Source organism: Bombus terrestris, chromosome 1, assembly GCF_910591885.1.
Source record: "Bombus terrestris chromosome 1, iyBomTerr1.2, whole genome shotgun sequence".
NCBI classification, from domain to species: Eukaryota; Metazoa; Arthropoda; class Insecta; order Hymenoptera; family Apidae; genus Bombus; species Bombus terrestris.
The window spans coordinates 12,771,187-12,791,399 of NC_063269.1; the positions used below are offsets into that span (position 1 = coordinate 12,771,187).

The 20,213-nt window shown below is 34.4% G+C and overlaps 1 protein-coding gene across 1 annotated transcript; it reads left to right on the top strand.

The window, feature by feature from the left end:
* Nucleotides 1-932: 932 nt before the first annotated feature.
* On the top strand, nt 933-18,801 carry LOC100642916 (homeobox protein GBX-2). The gene is made up of 3 exons (XM_003393373.3): nt 933-3,387; nt 5,241-5,552; nt 17,193-18,801. The coding sequence occupies exons 1-3, from the start codon at nt 3,111-3,113 to the stop codon at nt 17,951-17,953; spliced, it is 1,350 nt and encodes a 449-aa protein (XP_003393421.1). The 5' UTR covers nt 933-3,110; the 3' UTR covers nt 17,954-18,801.
* The last annotated feature ends 1,412 nt before the right edge of the window (nt 18,802-20,213 follow it).

The following is a 20,213-nucleotide window of genomic DNA, read 5'->3' on the forward strand; positions in this document are numbered from 1 at the left end:
ATCGTTCCCTGACTTTGGCTTTTATTCTCTTGAAAATCGATTGACAACTTGAGAGCAGATGCTTTCGTTTTGATATTACGGTGTCGGGGATTTAAGTAGATAATTTGATGACAATACCTACTTGGGGAAGAAGTAGAAGCTTTGAGAATTGTTAGAAGCTTCGTAAATGATTGCTGTCAAGCATTACGACGTGGTTTATTCCCTTTTGTGAAACATTATTTATTTATACCTCTGTAGATATTTATCAGACTTTCATGTTCTTTATATTTCGTTTTCTATACTTAGGGGAAACATGATTCGTTGATGTTATAGATAATATACAATTATATTTTGATAGTGATTATCTACTTATCATGTATGTAGATAATATTCGATAGGTACGTTTAAAGTAGGTAACTTCAATAAATACTTCCATTCATAAGTTTCAGGCATTGTAAAAAATGGGTTTCGTTCTTTCTTATGTGTTCTTTTAAAAAGCTCATCGAATTAAATTTAGGGATTCTGGAAGAGAATGTATTATTCTAGATAAGTAATACGTAGCATGAAAACTTCTTTGATGAACTTCTTCCTTTGATGCGTTTTGTCACAAATCAATTTACCTAATACAAAGTCATCGATGTGTAGCGGCACAGGAGTCAAAGGACGACGCGAGTCGAGAGCGACTCATGCTGTTGTTTTGCCTCAGGACATCGACTCAGCCTTAACGCAGAAATGTAATAATAAACAAACTCCGGGTAAAACAATGTTGCCGCTACATATAACCGTCGAATGAAGACGAATTTGAATTTCCTGACTCTCCCTCGACCAGTATAAATAAACGGATGCGATCGCGAGCGACAGAGTATCGTACAGTATCTACAGAGTATCTCACGAGTATTTATCGAGTTACGCGACGAGCATTAACGAGTATTTATTTCGCGATTTTATTCTGCGATTTATATTTTGTACTAACGACTCGCGTATACGGCTGTATATTAATTTATTATTTTAAATATATTCGACTGTTTCATCAACGAGCAATTTCGTCCTTTAAACCTCACATACTAACTATCCTCCACAGATGCATTCACCTAATGCGTTTGCACTACTCACCAAAATTGGCGAGACATCAAAATTTCTATAGAATTTACAATTTCGAGAATGCTCCTCCAAAATAGTTATACCTACCAGATAACTATGTATACTCTACACTTATTCTATTATTCTCACTATATATATATCACTTTACACTTCTCATAAACAATCCTAACTATTCCTAGCACAACTTTGCTTCTACAACATATTTCTATAACTTCTTGAAAGAATAAAAAAATACGGACGAAGCGATGTCAGCGAAACGAGAAATAGCAAAAGCGGCAAAAGGAACAAGATAACCGCATCGAGTTCACAAAATACATGGCAGTTCGTCATAGGTAGCAATTAACAGAGGGATCGATGGTAGAGTATCCGGCCACGTAACGGGTGAAATTCATCCTTGGTTCAAGCTCGATCACGCCGGCGGATCGCGACCACGGAAGGACAAAAGCGGCCACGGCAGCAAGATGGCGGTCCATGGATCGGTAGGCGCGTCCGTGAATGCAGTTGGCCCGAGCTACGACCAATCAACGACGCGGCTGAACCACGTCCGTGCGGTTACGCGGCCACGCCAACAGCCACGCCGCCGCGAGTCGGCGCGTCAGGGACGCGGCCCGGCAATTGAAATGCGGCTCGCCGCCGGCCGCCAGTTGCCTGTCGACTTGTGCCCCGTGCGGTACTCTCCACGTGCTCTTTTTTTCCCTGCCGACTTCTTCTCGCCCCCTCTGGTTCCATTGCTCGGGTTCGAGAACGCGCATATACGCGGCATGGCAACGGAAAGGTAGAAGGGTTCCTGGAGAAGAGGATCGAGTCGCGGTTCAGAATTTTGTGGTTACAGTTTCGGCCGGACAAGTGCGGTTTCCGTTTGGTGATTTTGATTTTCCGAACACGACGTGATCAGGATATTGAAGAATGGACGCTGGAAATAAATAGAAAGAAGGTTTCGGGCGGAAGAAGATTGTGATTTGGAATAACGGATTGTGGTTTTTGAAATGGAAGATTTAGAGGATATTTGATTGGAATTGTAGTATATTGTAAGAGAAGAACTTGGATTGGACTTGGAGAAGCGTTTTTTTTTTTTTTTTTTTGATACTGTTTGAGATGCAGCTGAAGATTTTTGAATTTGGAGTGTCGTACTTGAAGAATTACATAATTATATTGGAATAAGAAAGACAGTGAATTGTGAACAGCCTTTGTAGATTTCCAAAGGCAAAAAAGTGAAGAAGGCATAAGATCGTTACATTTTCGAGTATTTTAAGAAATGAATTCTGTCTGAAAAATGTCAAATATTGTAAAGACTGTACAGGATACAAAGACATCAAATACTATGAAGACAGTAACGTGTATAAGTGATGTTTAATGAAAAATGTTCTGCGAAATACAGTATTAAGCGTAATAAAAGGGTACTTGTAACTAGTAAGTTCAATGTATGAAAAAATGTATAGTTGTATCAATCTTAAACACAATATCTCTTATAACAAGAATTATCATATGTATATGTAGTAATGCAAAAGAAAAAGCACTTATATTAGAAATAAGTAGTTTAGCAGTTATTAACACATGCTGACGATGGATTTATCGATGCACACACAGGTTTTAATACACACATGATTATCAATACTTATTACACACTACAAAATAGCGGTATCTCTTATTATTCATATAATGCAATTTTAATACAATTTTTGCACGGCGACGTCTGTTTAGAATTCATAAATTCACTTTTAATAGAGCAATAAATATTCATATCGAATTTTATAAGCGCAGAATCGCTACGACGCAGTTCAGTATCGTTAAAAGATAACTCGACAAGTACGATCAAGAATAAATGTATTATTCATGGTAAAGTATTTAAAAATCCGAAAGAGAATATTTAAAAAACAACGAAACATTGTCATCCTGCGTCTGAAGTGAAGTTTGAAGAATCATCAAACTCGTTGCACAAAAAAAAAAAAAAAAATACAAAAGCTGTAGAATTATGGAAGGACAGATCGCCTGTTAATTGTTACCGTAAGATCTGAAATCCGAAAACAAAAATGGACTCTAACGTAGAGGAAACGGAATTGGACGTCGGATCAGCGAGCGACGAACTCGAATCTTCGATCGGAGAATCGAAGTTACCGCGGCGACCAACGCCAAAACCTTTCACGATCGAGAGTTTGATCGGTAATTGTGGTACACAGAAAGGAAGCTGTGAACCAGGAACACAAGGAGAGAAGACGAATGAAAATGAAGAGGATTCTGATCGAGATAGGGAATATCTTTATCAAAGACACTACTTGGCGACCGCGGCTGCCAGCGCACTACCTCCTGGTTGGTTTGTGTTTAACATTGCATGCAAGCTATCTCTTACTCTCAATTATTTGGAAAACTTCGAAATAGACTTTTTACAATACTCTTCTTCGAATCATTATATTCCTTTCTATTTGCTCTTTTTTCTATAAAATCTTTTCTTTTCTCCATTTTAACAGCTTCAAAATTATGCACATATTTCGTTCTAGATGGTAATCGTAGATTTTATACATTTAGGCTTCGTTATAGTTAAATAACAGTTCTAGATTTTCTATATTTTTTGTTTGACACACTGTTATTATATTGTTATGTGATAATTTATCGATTTCTGTTTTTACCGAAACTTATATTATACAGTTACCAATTTTAAGACTCGTAACTTTGTGAATTATAAAATAGAACGTTATTAAGATTTATAGATTTGAAAATGTCTAAATGTTCCGACGGATAAAATTGTCAAGTTGCTTTAATTTTATATTAGTTAATCAGTCATCACAACTGTTATAATATGGCAGCTGCGATAGCCCAAACTAGATTATAAGGCTGTATAACCGGCTATTGGAGCATATCATGATATAGTAGGTATCATATATAATCAGAGATCATAATATATGATAAACTACTTTCTTATCTTGCATAATTATGGCGTGCTAGTGTTAATTATACTTATTTTCATATTCATTTATTCTAGATTACATTTAATTATGCTTAATTTTTCTTAATTTAATATTAATAATTGACTAATTTACTTATTATTTATACTGGCTCATTATGTCATGTTATTTCATTTATGTCTTTTATGGATGCTTCAAGACTATTGTGTTTTAAAATCATTTGGTAACGTTAATTCATAACTTAAATATTGATTAGATTATCGCTTATGTGAATTATTTTTTTCGTCAAAAGCGACAGGAAACGATGAGTTTAACTGTTATTAGACCTCTCAATTTATACAAAGTAGAAAATAAAATGATCGAGCATGCTTCGTTAACGATTAATTGCCCGTTACATATTCTACAACCGCTTTTTCATTTTGAATCTTGCAACTACCGGATGTAGCATGCATAATTTAATCCGTGAACGTCCTACTTTTGCCGCAGAACGAAGTCTACTTAAAATAAGTTCCACTGAACGCCGTCTTAAAATGTTACGTCATCTTAAGAACGCGATAAGCTCCAAATTTATATAGTGTAGGTATAGGAACATTACATTACATTTTCGTTTTTACAGATCGGCCATTGATTAAATCGTATTACGTATATCATATAATTCAAATAAAAATAAAGTAATTCCTCATTAGAGTATCTCGCAATCAGTTACGTCAAATGTTATCTATATTGGTCATACAAGTATTATTAATACCACTCATTGAAATGCATATCATGATAGCGATAGTCTTCATATGATTTAGAACAATAAAAGAAATATGAATTTATATCGTAGAGAAAGCAGAGCAAATTAAGAAAAATATTTCACTTTAAACGTGAAAACTTCTCTTCGAATATTAAAGAATAGATATTAAATAATTAATTAATAACTAATTCACTATAAAATGACTGGGAGTCGTAAATTGTTGCATGTAAAATAATAATTAGGAAACAGTTACAAAATATGCAATATTTAAATATTCGAAGAATAAAAGATATTAAATATTTGTAGTAGTTAATTCACGATAAAATCATTGGTAATCGTAAGCTGTTGTATCCAGAATTATAACTACAATTATAAATACATTTACGAGAACGAAGAATAAAATATATTTAAATTCACAATGAAATTATTGATAATTAACAATTGTTACGTGTTGGTTACACTAAGTTGAGTGATGTTGTAGAAATTATTCAGGAAGTATTGATTAGTCTTCTCTATTTCAGGTTTTGGAGTGCCACTCGGATTGTACGGTGCATGGCTACCAATGCGGATGTACGGCAGCGGCGGCGCTTCCGGTGTTCCAATGTTACCGGCGCATACTTCTGCCAGTTATCCGTCTCACCAGGATCTATATCAGAATCGGTTATCGCAGCATCTTGGTTCAGGAACGAATCATCTCCAAGGTGCGGCTTATCCGACCGCTTGTCAGCGTGGCTTGAATCATCGTGGCTCGACCAGCTTCACAGATAGCGAGGACGATGGTAGTATCGATTCACCGGCATCACCTGCTCACGATCTTTCTAAATCGAGACATGGTAAGTTTTTGCGTAAAACGTATAGCGCAATATTTGTTTTTTCTTTATGTTTCGTCTCTTTTACAATAAGCTTTACAATAAGCTTATGGTAGAATTTCACTTCTTTTTATTTAAACAATATTTTATTAAGCGATTGTTTAATCGAATTCCTGCGAATTATATGAAATGTTTGTTTTCTAATTTGTGCATACAAATAGTGCCATGCCATACATTTATGACTGAAACTATTTGATGCTCAGGCTCTTGAATGTTTCTATGTGAATATTTGTAAGTTGGAATATTTTAAGAAAAGAGTGCAACGTTTTGTTGATGTAGTTACTAATTTAAACTGACCATTGATAATGGAATGTTTTTTTTAATTCTGTTGAAGTGAGTCTCACTTCTAGGAAAACTCTACATCTTCTCTAGTGTTTAGTTTTTGGCACAACGATTCTCTTTACGGCGGCTTCTTTGGTCTCTATTATAGTACCGCGGAAAGATCGCCGACATACAGACAATGTCGACGATAAAGCGCAAATGCCGACAAGCCGAAAGGGTCGGGAAACTTCAATAGGCCTAACGGCCATCGATATATTTCGGCACCGCAGTCGTTGATCGTCAGTTAGTCACCGGAGAGTTTAAGAGTCAAGAATCGTTAATCGAGAGTTGTCATATCACACTATTGCATTAAGTTCACGTTAAATAATCATCGTTTTCTGTTTAATCCACTGTAATCAATACATTATCACATAGGATAGAAACTACTAGAAATCCTAATTTCTAACATTTCTGAATAAAGAATTTCTATAATAGATTCATCCACGCATTTGCTCTCTCTATTTCGAGATATATAAAACCTTAACAAATTCAATTTTGTAGTCGACAATGTATCAAGGAACAGTACTGACCAAATATTTTGGACGATCTACTAAAAGGAGATAACTTGTTTTTATGAATGAATATAAGGGTATTTGAGCTATTATTTTAATAACCTGATGCAAGGATTGTTTAAAATTAGAAAATTATTTAAATACATATTGATTAATTTGAAATTATTCATACTCTGTGTAATCTTCTTTCGTTCTTTCGACAAGCAATAGTTCTTCTCAGGGATGCTGTCGAACAGTTGTTTAACAAACTCGTTTCATGCATACTGTATTTCTCTTGTTATTATTTAAAAGAACTGCTATATATCTCTGATTTAAAAGTAAACTTGTAAATGAAAACCTTGTGAACAGGTTCCACGATAATCGATGGAAAGAATATCTAAAGATTCATTTCCACGTAACAGTATGAAAAAACATTTTTTAGGAATACGTAAATGAGACAAATAGTATTAATAATTTATTGTAATTTAATTCTTTAATACAAAAAATATCTTCCATGTATCACTTAAATATTTTTCTTGTGTGAAAAAATTACTTCGTTCTTTCTTTTCTTGTAAAAAAATTCTAATATACATACAAAATATACATACAATAATATACTATTAGACAATACTTTATTTAGGTAATACACGATTATATGAATTTTTGTGTAGTATTCATACATCTTTTCCGCGTGTAATTTCCAAAATGAATAAATATTCTCTCACAGCATGTATTATGCTACTTGAGATTGGATATCTTCGATTCTGATGGTTTATTAACGGCGATGCACCGTCATGCGAACGGGATCGTGAAATACCTATTTATTTATATTCTCCTATTAACTTACAGCCGGTAATTCTATATTCGAAGCACGAGCTAGCTCTATACCATAGCACGACGTCTGACGGTAGTTAGTGTTAACAGGATGCGGGAGTGATCGTTTCAATTATTTCTAGGACTGACGAAACATGGTAGCAATTAGTAATTAAAATAAACGTCGATCGATGAGATTCTCATTAGGATAGTAACGGATTCCCGTACGGCGTTCTGGCTTTCATGAACTTGCTTCTCAATGAAAGCTTTGATTCTTCGGCTGTGAAGAACATGATGCATTTGTTGTTCATTAATGAAGTTTTGAACAGCAAATATATTCAGTGATTTTCATTCACATAACTTTGTATTTGTATTCGCATAATTTCGCAAAAACCGAAAGTGGTGGAAAAAGTAAGACAGTAGAGTAGATAAGATAAGGTTAAAGTTATGCGCAGTTGTACTGTTTCATTGAAAAGAAGAGGATAGTATTTTATAAAACAATTGGAATTTTGTAATATAATATGGTTGATTCTCCGAAACAAAAATTTTCTTAAGCAATGCTACATTTTTATCAAAGTTACCAAACAAAGATGAACTTTATCGCGATTCATTATCGAGCATTCGTTTGAAAGTCTCGTTCGGAGAATTCCTTCTGTACATACCATCCAGAATGATTTCACGGAAAATATATTCGATAAATTATCGATCGGATCGGAGAAATTTCCGAACATCGCCCTTGTGTTCGAGGAACAGGGGTTCTTCCTCGAATGTTCGTTCGGCGTTTGAAATTCGGCCAGGATTCACCGAGTACCGTATCACGTACTGTAAACGCGTGTGCGTACGGAATTTTACACGTGTGTGGGAGCTGTATGAGATTTGACTTTGGGACGTCTATAATTTATGCACGCTACTGTGGATCTCGGGCCCTTTGCCGCCTTCGATCGTGGCGACTGCGATCGTAGTCGAGGATACGCTCCTGGAATCCGTAAGCGATTCATTGCAATTTCTGTCGATTCGTGTTTCTCGAATAACACTCGTTTTCCTTCCCCTTTTTTACCTATTAAAGAAAGGTAACAGAAGAAAGTCTAGATTGTTAATGTGCCATCTTTGAATTTCTCTTTTATTGTAGACTTGAAAGTAATGATTTAAATCAATGAAATTTGTAACCGAAGAATTAAATAAGTATTATATTAATAAAATTAAAGATTATAATTGCTTGGAAGAGTATTATTCGAGTTAATGAACTCTGATCACGAATCAACGAAGTCACGTAACACGTTGCTTGCTTACTAATCACTTTTCGTTCCCATTTCGTTCAATTTATTATTCCCTTCCTCCTCCGAAGTACAGTGCACGAAATAATCGAAAGATCATCCACGTAAATTAATTTAAACTTTGCTTATGCTACTAATTGGAATGACTTGAAATAGATGCATTTTCATTATCTAAAATAACTGTTAGATACATCATATGCTTCTTTCTATATTATTCTATATTATTTATTTTTCAAGAAGTATAAAATCTTATTAAGATTTAGTTTGTACACATTAACAAGATCTATCTTTCATTAAACATAATCTTTTTCAGACATAAACTATGTATATTTGTGTCTTCTATTTTGCATACATGTGTCATATATCTCTTATATCTTGTATTTTATATTTATTACATATCACATGCCTCTTATATCTCATAAAATTTGATAAACGTATACGAGTATTAGCCAACTTATGAATTCACGTGAGACTTTAACGAAAGTATGTTCTATTAAATAATGCAAATTAAATACAAATTTAATTTTCATTACCTACTTATGGATACCTTGACTACTAAGCGATCTTGTCTAATAAATACATCTAACAAGTAGATCTTCATCTTTTTCAACCAAAGTCTAATTGACACTCTACCTTGTAACATCCCGAAAAGCTAAAGTAAATTACTATACTATTTATAACTTCTCACCATATTCTACCTAAAATTTACCTCCTTGCTCGCTGGTAAGAAGTTACTTTTCATTTTCCTATTGTATACTATTTCAACTTCTCAATCAAGAAATACGCGACCGCTTAATTGTTTGGAGCGGCGCGAATAAACCCGTAATGGGTCGTGATGGGTTGTTCAGTCGTGTCGTATAAATGGAAGGGGGTATTGGATGTTCGATGGAAAGTCGAAACTCGCCGATCACGTATTTCCGAAGGTGGCGGGGGCGAACGGACGATCGACGAAGTCGCGCGCATTTATTCGTGGCCGATCACTTTTTATTGATGTACCGCCGACCGAGGCGATTTCGTATGCGCAACGAAATGGCTTCGAGGAATCTGTCATCGGTCATTTATGACGCACCGTGCCGAACCGGTGTGCCGATCGTTACGACGAACACGCCGATCGAGACGCATGCCCTCTCTATTCTTGGCCCCCGACCATCGGAAACGATTCACCTGAATTGTTGCTTCTTCTCGTTCGGCTCTCTGTGTTTTCGGTTTATTGTTTTACGTTTGTCTCCCCCCTCCTTTTCTCGTGTCTGATTGTGTTACAAAGAGCTTTCAATAGAGGAAGTTCTGACGTGATTTAACAGTTTAACCTGTTAAGTGGAGAAGATGAGTTTAGTCGTCGTTCGAATTCTTAATATCTTCGACATAATAATTTCTTTATGTATAGATTCCCTGTTTTTAAAGGCCTTTTTCATCGTTGTTTGAAATAAATTGCATTATCACTGGACTGTGAATGTTTATGCATTTAAAAGTGTAAAAATGTGCAGAGTGCATGTGATATGTTGAAATGTATGAAATATCTGAAATAAAGTGTTCGCTGTAATATTTTGCGTAGCAAGTCCTCGCTTAGATTTTATTTCTTTAGTTAACTGTATAAAAATATTCACCGAAATAAATACTTTAAGTTTAATTTGTGAATAAACTTATTCTTGCTGCTTTTTATACCATTTCCTATTTGTAGATGCAGGTATCTTTGTTTGCGTGTCCAATGAAATTGAGAAAATTTAAGGTCACAAGATGTAGATTTCCTGCTTCGACTATTTATTCACTTTGCAATTAACTTATTTACCTTCGACTTAAACAAAACAATAGCTTACAGAGTAATTAATCCTTTCTTTTACTTATGTTAAATTATGACATAGCTGTTATGTTAAATTCTAGCCATTGCTATAATTTCATTATTTCACAGTCAATTTTAGACTGTTTCCAAACAACCTATTTGGCTTTCAAGTTTCATTCACCAAATTGCCGCGTCAGTTTTATATACTTAGTTTCCATTTAAGAGATGATCGATCGCACTTTTATGTAATTCTATTTGCGTGTCGTCTGGACTGCTTTTAAATGAACCACGATGAGTCTTAAAACAGCCTCAATCTCTCTAATAAAATTCGTAATTATGTCATTCAGTTTGCCGGAATATAGATATATAAATGAATCGTATAAAAGTATGTTCATGTGTACACTTTCACACGCAGACCTTGAGTTTTTCATCTTTAATTCGATTCATCTCAAAGTTTATCAAATGAAAGTAGCTATTTTCACATGAAATTAAATATAACGGTGAGAATGAAAGTTTTATATTGAAATTCTAATCAGAAATTTTTTACAGTAAATTTCATGAAAATGAATATGATATTTATATCTACTTTGTGAAACAAAGATAGATGAAATACTCAACTGAAGATTCTGTTCTGTTTTATAAAATTGGTGATTGTATATTTATATCTTTGCTTTAAAATTTTAACAGAATATGCTGTCGAACCAGAATGTGAAATGATACAGAATCTATAGGAATGTATCTATTTTGCACGACTAATCGTTAATACCATGCAATATTTATACGTATGGTATAACAGCATTAAGACGAAGATAAAAGGATAAAAGTTTAGGAACTATATCCAAGTGTTCGTTTGGAGTTTTTAATGAAATTTTCTTCCTTTAGGAGGGTGATGGACGTTGCATTGAAAAGTGGTTTAGCTGACGCGACAAATTAATCACATTAACAGAACGTTCTAAAAGAAGAACGAATTTTGAAAACGAATAGAATTGCAGGAACGACATATCGATCGCGAATTAAATGAAATTATTCTATGGACGATTTCTCGAATGAATAAGACTTCTTCGTTCTTAGATAGCTTAGATAGATTACCTTAGGTTCTTAGATAGATTACAGGATTCATAGTATTTTAAAGAACTCCCTGCAATGAGCAGATGCATTGGAAAGACACGACGAATCCAATCATTTTCAGAGATTAATATATGAATTAATTATCGTATAAGTAGAAGTGAAAAGTCGCGTAAGAGTCTAACAAGTTTACTTTATACTCTAGATCACATTTGATGATTTCCTTTTCTCAAAATTTATAGCATTAAATTTCTATTTGTGAAGTTCCTTTTTCGTTCAATGTTTATGCATTTTATATACCTTTGAGACATGGTAGATAAGCTTCTTCTTATTCTTGAGGAACGATATATTTTTTCACAATCCGTTTGTGATTTCTTCTTTTATATTTTTTTAAATTAAAAAAAAGATTTATTCTTCTTTTAAGATGTTGAAAATATATAGTTCGCGTTGCTTAGCGGTAATCTATGTAGAAAATTCTGTTTTACCTGTTTTGTTTCGACGAAACTTAAATTTGGTATCGGATAATGTAAATTTCATTTGCATTATAAATGTGTTATAAACCTTTTAGTTGAAATTGAAAATTAATTGTTACATGTATACATGTATCATATATATCATACGTATTATGAATTGAATGTATGGCAGGTAAAGAATTCCCACACAGTGTAAAGATTCAAATAAAACATAAATAGCTGTTTCAGTGGCTTCCAGTTTCCATTAAAAATTTGTATTATATTGATTGAATCAGGACAATCAGCTTCACGATTCCAATAAACGATGTCGTCTGCTTGTTAGGTAGCATGGTTTATTTAGTAGTTATCCAGGTAAATCACAGTAACATATTCGCATCGATCGCATGTTCGAATGACATCAGACATGAAATTAACTAAAAAGCAAGAAATAAGAGGTATTGAAGTCATTATGTGACATATCCAGAAATAAACATAATCATCGATTCGCCCTATGAAACATGTACGATAACTGCTTTCCACAAATCCAGCGACTATCGTTCTAATTGCATAAAGATTTAGAATATCTAATTTCTGACAAACGAACATAAATTAATCTTATTTTGTAACACTGCAATTGAAATATTAATGTCTTTCTTAAATACTGAATCCTTTACAAGTAAATAATTTAGTACAAAGAGTGAATTAACAATTTCTTATAATATACAGTATCTACTCTTAGTAATATTTATAATAATATTTATATAGTACCTACTACGATTTCTGCTAGTAAAAAGAATATAAATTACTTTTATTTTTCTTTATGAAATCACAATGCTAAATACTATGCCTTTCTTGAATATTGAATTTTCTGTACAAAATTGTAACAAACAATTTTCTACATTTTTTTCATACTATAGGTATATATTATTTTTTCATTATCGAACAATTCGAAAAGAGACTCTTTCTGCTTTTCTAGCAGAATTTTTGGTTTTTGACCTTTTTTTTCTTATTTATTACCCACCGTGATGTCCGTGACGAGCAACATGGCAAGGGAGGATCGCCTCGCGTTGCTATTCGCAAGGAGAATCCAAATTCTGACGAGAAAAAAAACGTTGTCCCCTTGCGGGAACATGGTCTGAATTGGATCCTTCGATTGGTCGATACACTTAATGGTCTTACGACACAAAAGATTTGCCAAACACAAACCGTATATCATCCACGTCAGTACCAACAATTAAGTTTAATTAAGTCGAAAACGATCGTCTGGATTTTTTTACTCACGCGAAAAGTGTTGAAGGTTGGTTTTTTAATTATTTTCCAATATGTCTTATGTCGTATTGATTTGATCGCGTCATTTTCATCGAAGACCATATTGGGACACATAAAATTAGTTTGTTGATCTAATAAATAGTTTGTATAAAATGCAACCACATTGCTATAACCTAGATATATCTTCGTGCCTGTGAATTATAAAAGTACTTATGGTTCCACGATACTTCTATCGACAAAACTAGCGAGTTTAAATACTTCATTAGTATTTTAAATACTCATTGGAGTATGAGTGAGAGATTTTTAATCTTCGCGATTAAACGACACCGTCCCAACTATTGTAGATGACATTGATACAATTTTCTCACATGAAATACATACATCCATATTTTCACAGATAGTATAGATATACAGTAGATAGGTGTAATAAATAAAATAACTTTTATTTATTATAATATTTACTATAAAGTTCCTTTTCCTTAACGCTTAAAATTGTACCTAATTTAAACGTTGTTTCTATAAATATAGGTGTTTTATTTCCCTGAATTTTTAATCTAGTATTTACACTTTTAGGCATGTCATCAGTCGAAATTATCTAGTAGAAATATTTTACGAACGAAAAGTTATTGAGAAAAAAAAATAAAAAGTAACAATAGTAATGAGTTAACAAGAAATGTTCAACTTTTGACACAATAAAGTTATCGATATAACCATACAAAAAAGGTATCCTATTACATAATTAATTCTATTTCAAGTCGTAAATACTGCGAATGTAACGTCATAAGATAATAGCTCAATGCTTTCTTTGTCATGAAACTCGAAATGATTACTTAACGATCATACGACGAAGAAGATTATACTTTGTTGAACCAGATTATACGGGTTGTTATAATATTCGTATGAGTTTCACTTGTTCTCACTGGAATACAGAAAAGATAATTTTCTATACGTCAGGGTAAAATATGACAGTTTCCACGTACGACTGTAAAAAGACCTATTCAGGAAATATGTATATCTGTTTCTATTTTTCAAAACATTCACTGAAGAAGAATATATCATGAAGATGTATAGTTGTATAGCGCCATTCCGACGGGTGTAGAAACCGGATCGAACTCCGATCTGGCGGATCGCCAGTATCTTAGTGAACACTGCACTCAAGCGGGCATACAGAATACACTATACTGCATATCTTCCTCATAATCGCAAGGAATAATAAAAATCTTGCAATTTGCTGAAGAAGACCCTGATCGTGCTATAGCAGTTATCGTGTTATTAAATTCTTCAATACCAAATCTGTATACATATCTGTTTGATGTCGTGAAACTCTATAGAATTTATATTCTTTATTTCCTCTTTTATTTTGTATTAATTTGAAGACTTTATATGATTTTTCGTAGCTGGTGTTCAAGTCAATGGTGAAAACATTATATGTATTCTCGAAATTATTATTCAAAGAATAGTTACAAAAGAATAATGTTTAGCGAAGTAAAATAACGTAAAAAGTATCGCAATAATAATCATAGGATATTAAAGGAAATAATACAATAATAAAACGTTTATGACACATCTCTGCTTTTCGTAATAGCAACCTAAACTCAGTTGTTTAACTAAATCTTTTTCCAGAAATGTTTCAACTCTTCCAGACACAACGGTACAATTTTTGTACCACTTCTGTTTTGCTATTGTTACACGCCGAAAAATGTATCATCAACATAAAATGTTTTTTAATAAACCTGCGTTTTCAATTTGTTAAAAACATAGAATACAAGAGCTAAGAACACGATTTGTTGTATTAGTAATATTGAAACGGTTCTGTGCCTTTCATACCAAGAAAAGTTGAAACTAGAATAGAAAGCAAAACAGAAAACTCCGTAAATAAAATATCGAAGCTCCATTTACGCCTCTAGAATATATTTCCCCGCTGCGATAGACATTTAGAGTCACTTAAATAACAGGATTCGCGGCCGTGTCGCAACCAATAGGTTAAAAGTCGATTCCTCGATTCTTAAACGTCTTCGAGAACCAAAAACTTCGCCCGTCCTGGTATCGAACAATTGCTCTATACAACCTTAATAGCGAAGAAATAGTGCAGAATAGAGATGTAACGGTATTGTTTGAACGATCGATCAGCTCGATTCTCCTATCGTATAAAATGTAAAGACCATGAGAGGACAACGCCCGAACGTTTGTTCGTTGTACTTGCCAGAGAATATCGCGGACTCGTCTCTCGTTCGCGGAAGCGTATGGCCCATTCAATCGAAACTCTTTGAATTAATAAACACGCGGGTGCATCAAACTCCAGCTGCGTTAACTTAGCCGCGGAACTTTGTGTTCCGCTTCGTACTACGCGTCGCGTCCTACGGCCGTAAACACGAAAATGAATATAAGACGGAAGCTATAATCTTGACGACACGTAGGTAGTTGTTAAAAAGACATTTATGCGGTCATTAATTCTGATATGTTTATCGTACTTTTAGAAGAATAATTTGCAAGATAATTTCGCGATTTCTATTAATTTATAGTTGAAGATTACAGAAGAAGAGTACGATAAGATAGATTTTTCATTTTTTTATTGGAGAAAAATTTAAAAACTTTTGTACATTGATCATGTATGTTGCGAAAATCGCCTTTTTATTTGATTTTGGGACTAAAGACATGTATTTTTTCATACTACTCAAAATGTTGCTGACAATATTAAAATATTGACTAAATTGATGATGGCGCTCTTCACGTTTGTATCTTCCATATGCTTGGAAGAACTGTTTATGATTAAAAGCGTTTAAAATTATTGTAATACAAGATGAAAGTTGATTATGTTATATTACAGTTATATTATATAGTTTCATATAATTCGCATCGGAAAAGGTTTCGAAAACAAACGAGTTGTACTTTGAGTAGAGCTTGGTGAATATTTTAGAATTTTTTAAAGATTAGATAGGATTACTCTATATTTTTAGTTTATTGACCATTTTTAAACATTTTTAGAATGCTTTTATGTAATTATAAATAATCTTTTTCTACCATAAGTAATCTACTAAGACAAGATCTAGTTTTCTACAAATCGTAGAATGATTCCTATTTTTCTTTTATGTTACTAATATCTTTCAAGTTCCGTATATCGATCGTGTTTCACGGTATTGTTAAGTACTTTAATTCATAATTTCCATAAACAGCTATGATGACTAAAGATTCTGAATAATCTATAGCACCCGGTTGAACTTCTATCAACTTCAATGTAACCACGCTTCTTCCTAGAATTCCTCACTTCGCTATAACCATTTTCAAAGGAAACTTTTCGCTCGAGTTCTTTCAATGTTGTATCCATATGGTTACTGAAGTGTATAAAATGCAGTGAAATTATAAAATAATATAGTTTGTAACGTCATTTACAGTAAGTAAAGTGCTTAGCTGGCTGGTAAAAAGACACAAGGAAAGAGAATAGAACACGTGGAAAATAACAAAGGTAACGGGTGAGACTTCGATCGAGAGGCATACGCTTTCTGATCGAACGAGTTGCATGTCTCGCATATTAAATCTTCTTCTTAAACTATATTACTGTTAATTAGTTTCCCGTGAGTCTCTGTGCAATAGTCTAACTACTCACTGACCTGGAATTCAACAAAATAACGACCTATTGAAAGTAATCTTTATTTAAAATGGTCAAATGAAAATTGCATTGAGTGACCTTAAAATTGCCAAGGGTGAAATTAAAAAATTTTTCAAAATAAACACACTGATACCTCAACTCAATAAAAATTCGAAGATCAATTATAAAACATAAAATATAAGAATGCTTGTTGCACAATATATTCAACTTTGTTGTACTAATTTTTATGGGAATAATTTTGTATATTATATTCAGTCTCTTCTGATTAGTAGGCTGCAGATTTATATTGGGAAATTTGTAAAATGCAAAACTGCATATGCACACAATATGCAAACTCACGTAAAATATTCTAATTATAGTACTCGTTGTAATATTTAGTAGACGAAATAAATTTCTATATCTTATTTCTTTAACTGTATTCATAAAAGTACGAATTATAAATATTCGTAGTTCTTTGATCAACCTGAAACTAATCACCATTCACTAAACCCTCTTCCTAAAAACATTCTTCATTCATAATCCGCGTTGGTTCCAGGTTCAGAAAATGGTCGCGCTTCGGCGGACAGCGAGGACGAGGGTGGAGGATTGAGCGTCGCTGGTGAGGGCCACGATGCGACCGACACGATGTCAAGCAACGCATCCAGCAACGTTAGTCCCGGGGGATCCTTAGAAAATGGCCAAAGCACGTCAACAAGCGGATCCAGTAACAACAAAGCCAGACGCAGACGAACAGCCTTCACTTCTGAACAACTCCTAGAACTCGAGCGAGAATTTCACGCGAAGAAATATCTCAGTCTAACCGAAAGATCGCATATCGCTCACGCTCTAAAATTATCAGAGGTCCAGGTGAAGATCTGGTTCCAAAATCGGAGAGCTAAATGGAAAAGGGTGAAAGCAGGATTGAGCGGCGGAGGCGTTGGGTCTAGTGCAAGCAATATGGCCACTGCTGGTACATCCAATAGACATAATGGAGTAGCTGGACAACATTCTGGAAATGGTACCAGGATCGTCGTGCCGATTCCAGTGCACGTTAGTCGATTGGCAGTTAGATCTCACCACCATCATTTGGAGAAATGCGCCAGGCCGCCTAGAGTTAGGCCAACGACGGATAGTCCTACGTCCAGCGCCTCGTCGTCGGTACTCGGAGACGCTCTTGGATTGGTCAATTCGTCCATCAACTTGAGTGGACAAGTGCAAAGTCCTCTGAATAGCGGAGTTGGAATCGGAGTCGGTGTTGGACTAAGAGCGTTTACGGTACCCTCTCATCGAGGAGGACTCAGCTCTTCCGGCAGGTAGTGAAAGCTACGAAGTGAACTGTGAACGCGGGACTAATTGTAGATTCGTGGTGAGAATCGTAATCTTTGAGTATTTATGAGAAAGTTTAGTGATGAAAAAAGTGAGTTTTTGAAACAGATGGATGGTGTAGGTGGATATTTCATAACGATGGGTGATATTTGTAGAATTGTATGGTGATCTGGTATCGTTATGTGAAGGTGAGTGGTGAGAAGATAAAGATTCACTAGTGATGGGAAATTTAAAAGTAAATTTGCCGATGGTTTATAATTCGTTGTTCGAATAACTTGTATGTACCATTCTTACAAATATGGTATATAATAGTAGTTCCTTAACAGCAAGATGCTATTTAGCTACAATGTTTTATCTTTAACAGTTTTCAATTTTAGATATCTACTAAATACGAGATTCAAAATTGAGATGGGAATTTGTATTACAAATTACGACTTATATTTTTACATCTAATCATCTCTCTAGATCATCTTTCTCTCATCACTCAATTTCTGTATCATGGTCCATCAAGTCATCTCAAAATCGTCTGATTTTCTATCATATCCAATGACAACAATAAATTGATCAACTTGTAAATATACATACCTATGTTAACAGGGAAGAATTATGTAAATAGCTTTCGCACAGACTGTATATCCCGTATACGGACCGTAGATCGTACTTGTAGATAATTTCTTTACGTTTAAGCAAACCTCTGCTCCATCCCAGAAGCACTTTTGCAACGATATCGATATTGATCTATCGTGCGATTGCCGCAGCTGCATCAGGGATACGGAGCGGAAGAACAGCGAAAGTGTATATCAAGAAGGCAATAAAACGTGCGAATATCATGTGGAATATCATAGTGTACTCATGAATGTATACCATATCATAGATCCCTAACTTCTCCGCGTTAATTTTAGTATCGTTAAAGATTCACAAAGAGACTTGCTATTTTGCAATTTTTCACGAGTTATATATCGTACAAGATGGTTAAGAAGCCGCTTTTATTATTCATTCGCGAGTTAAGACGCATGAATATTTTATGCTTATTTCGAGTGGCCTTCAATCAGGATTACGGAGTGCTTTCATTCTTGTCAGAAAAAGTAGTTCGGAGGTAAGTGATCCATTTTCTACTGTTATGTCCATCGATTGTTTACAATAGATGAGAATATGTTTTATTAACAATAGTATGGACGAATAATTCAATTGGTGCGGATTTATGGCATCATTTAATTTGTCAACAGTAAAAAAAAATAGTAAATCTTTCTTAAGTCCATTCTTTAAGAATTAGAAGGATTCATCACCCTTCTTAAACCAACATAGCAATAGCATAAATTCTCTGATCAAGCCAATCTTTCTTAAAAATTATAAAATTCGACTTATGATTTCAAGTATAAAAACAACTAATACTTTATTACAGTGGTCGATGTGACTGTAAACAATTAACTAAAAAGAATATGCACCTTATTCATAGAATCCTTGGAGAAATTAAACATTTCCTAATTCGGTAAGAAAGATGTTCCCTAACTCACTAAAGGAAAGTATCTCCATTGATATGAAAAATGAAGTGAAGTGATATGAAGTTATAAATGAAAGATTACAAACTATCCAATGTTACATCTGCCAAACTGCCAAGGAATTCTTTCCAAGAATCTACCCAAAGATTCTCGTGCTCGTCTTTTCGTTGCCTTTAGACCTCTGGACAAATTAGCTGGGTTCACGAAACTTCAATGCATATCGAGAAGCGGTTAGGTTGTACGGCCAAAAGCGGCATATGGGGTCACGCCTACGAGGCGTCCACTGAAGGTGAGCATGGGGTCCGGCTTTTTCCATGGGTCCCCTCGAAAGACGAGCCAGCACGCGCCGCAGCCTGCGAAAATACGCGCGTTGAATCCCGCCCGTGGTGTGCAGCCTGCAATTTTCCACGTCAAGGTGATCCCATGGGAGTCACTGATCTCGTTTGAGAGCCGACAAAAGCCACCCCTTCGGGGAATCTAGCTCGACGTAATTGTCAAAACAACTCGAAAATCGATTACGAAGGCGATTCGAAAAAATACAATGACACTGATTCGTGATGGAAGAGGGCGTATGTGAGGCAAAGTGAAGTTTCTGGAAATAAAATTGGTACGTTATAAGGTTAAGATTAGTAATTCTCCGTGTGTTATCTAGATAGAGATAAGGGTTAAGAATTAAGAGATAGGTACAGCTTTTGCATTTTGTTTAAATTATAGAATATAAATATAAATACTGAAATCCGTTTTTTTATGTC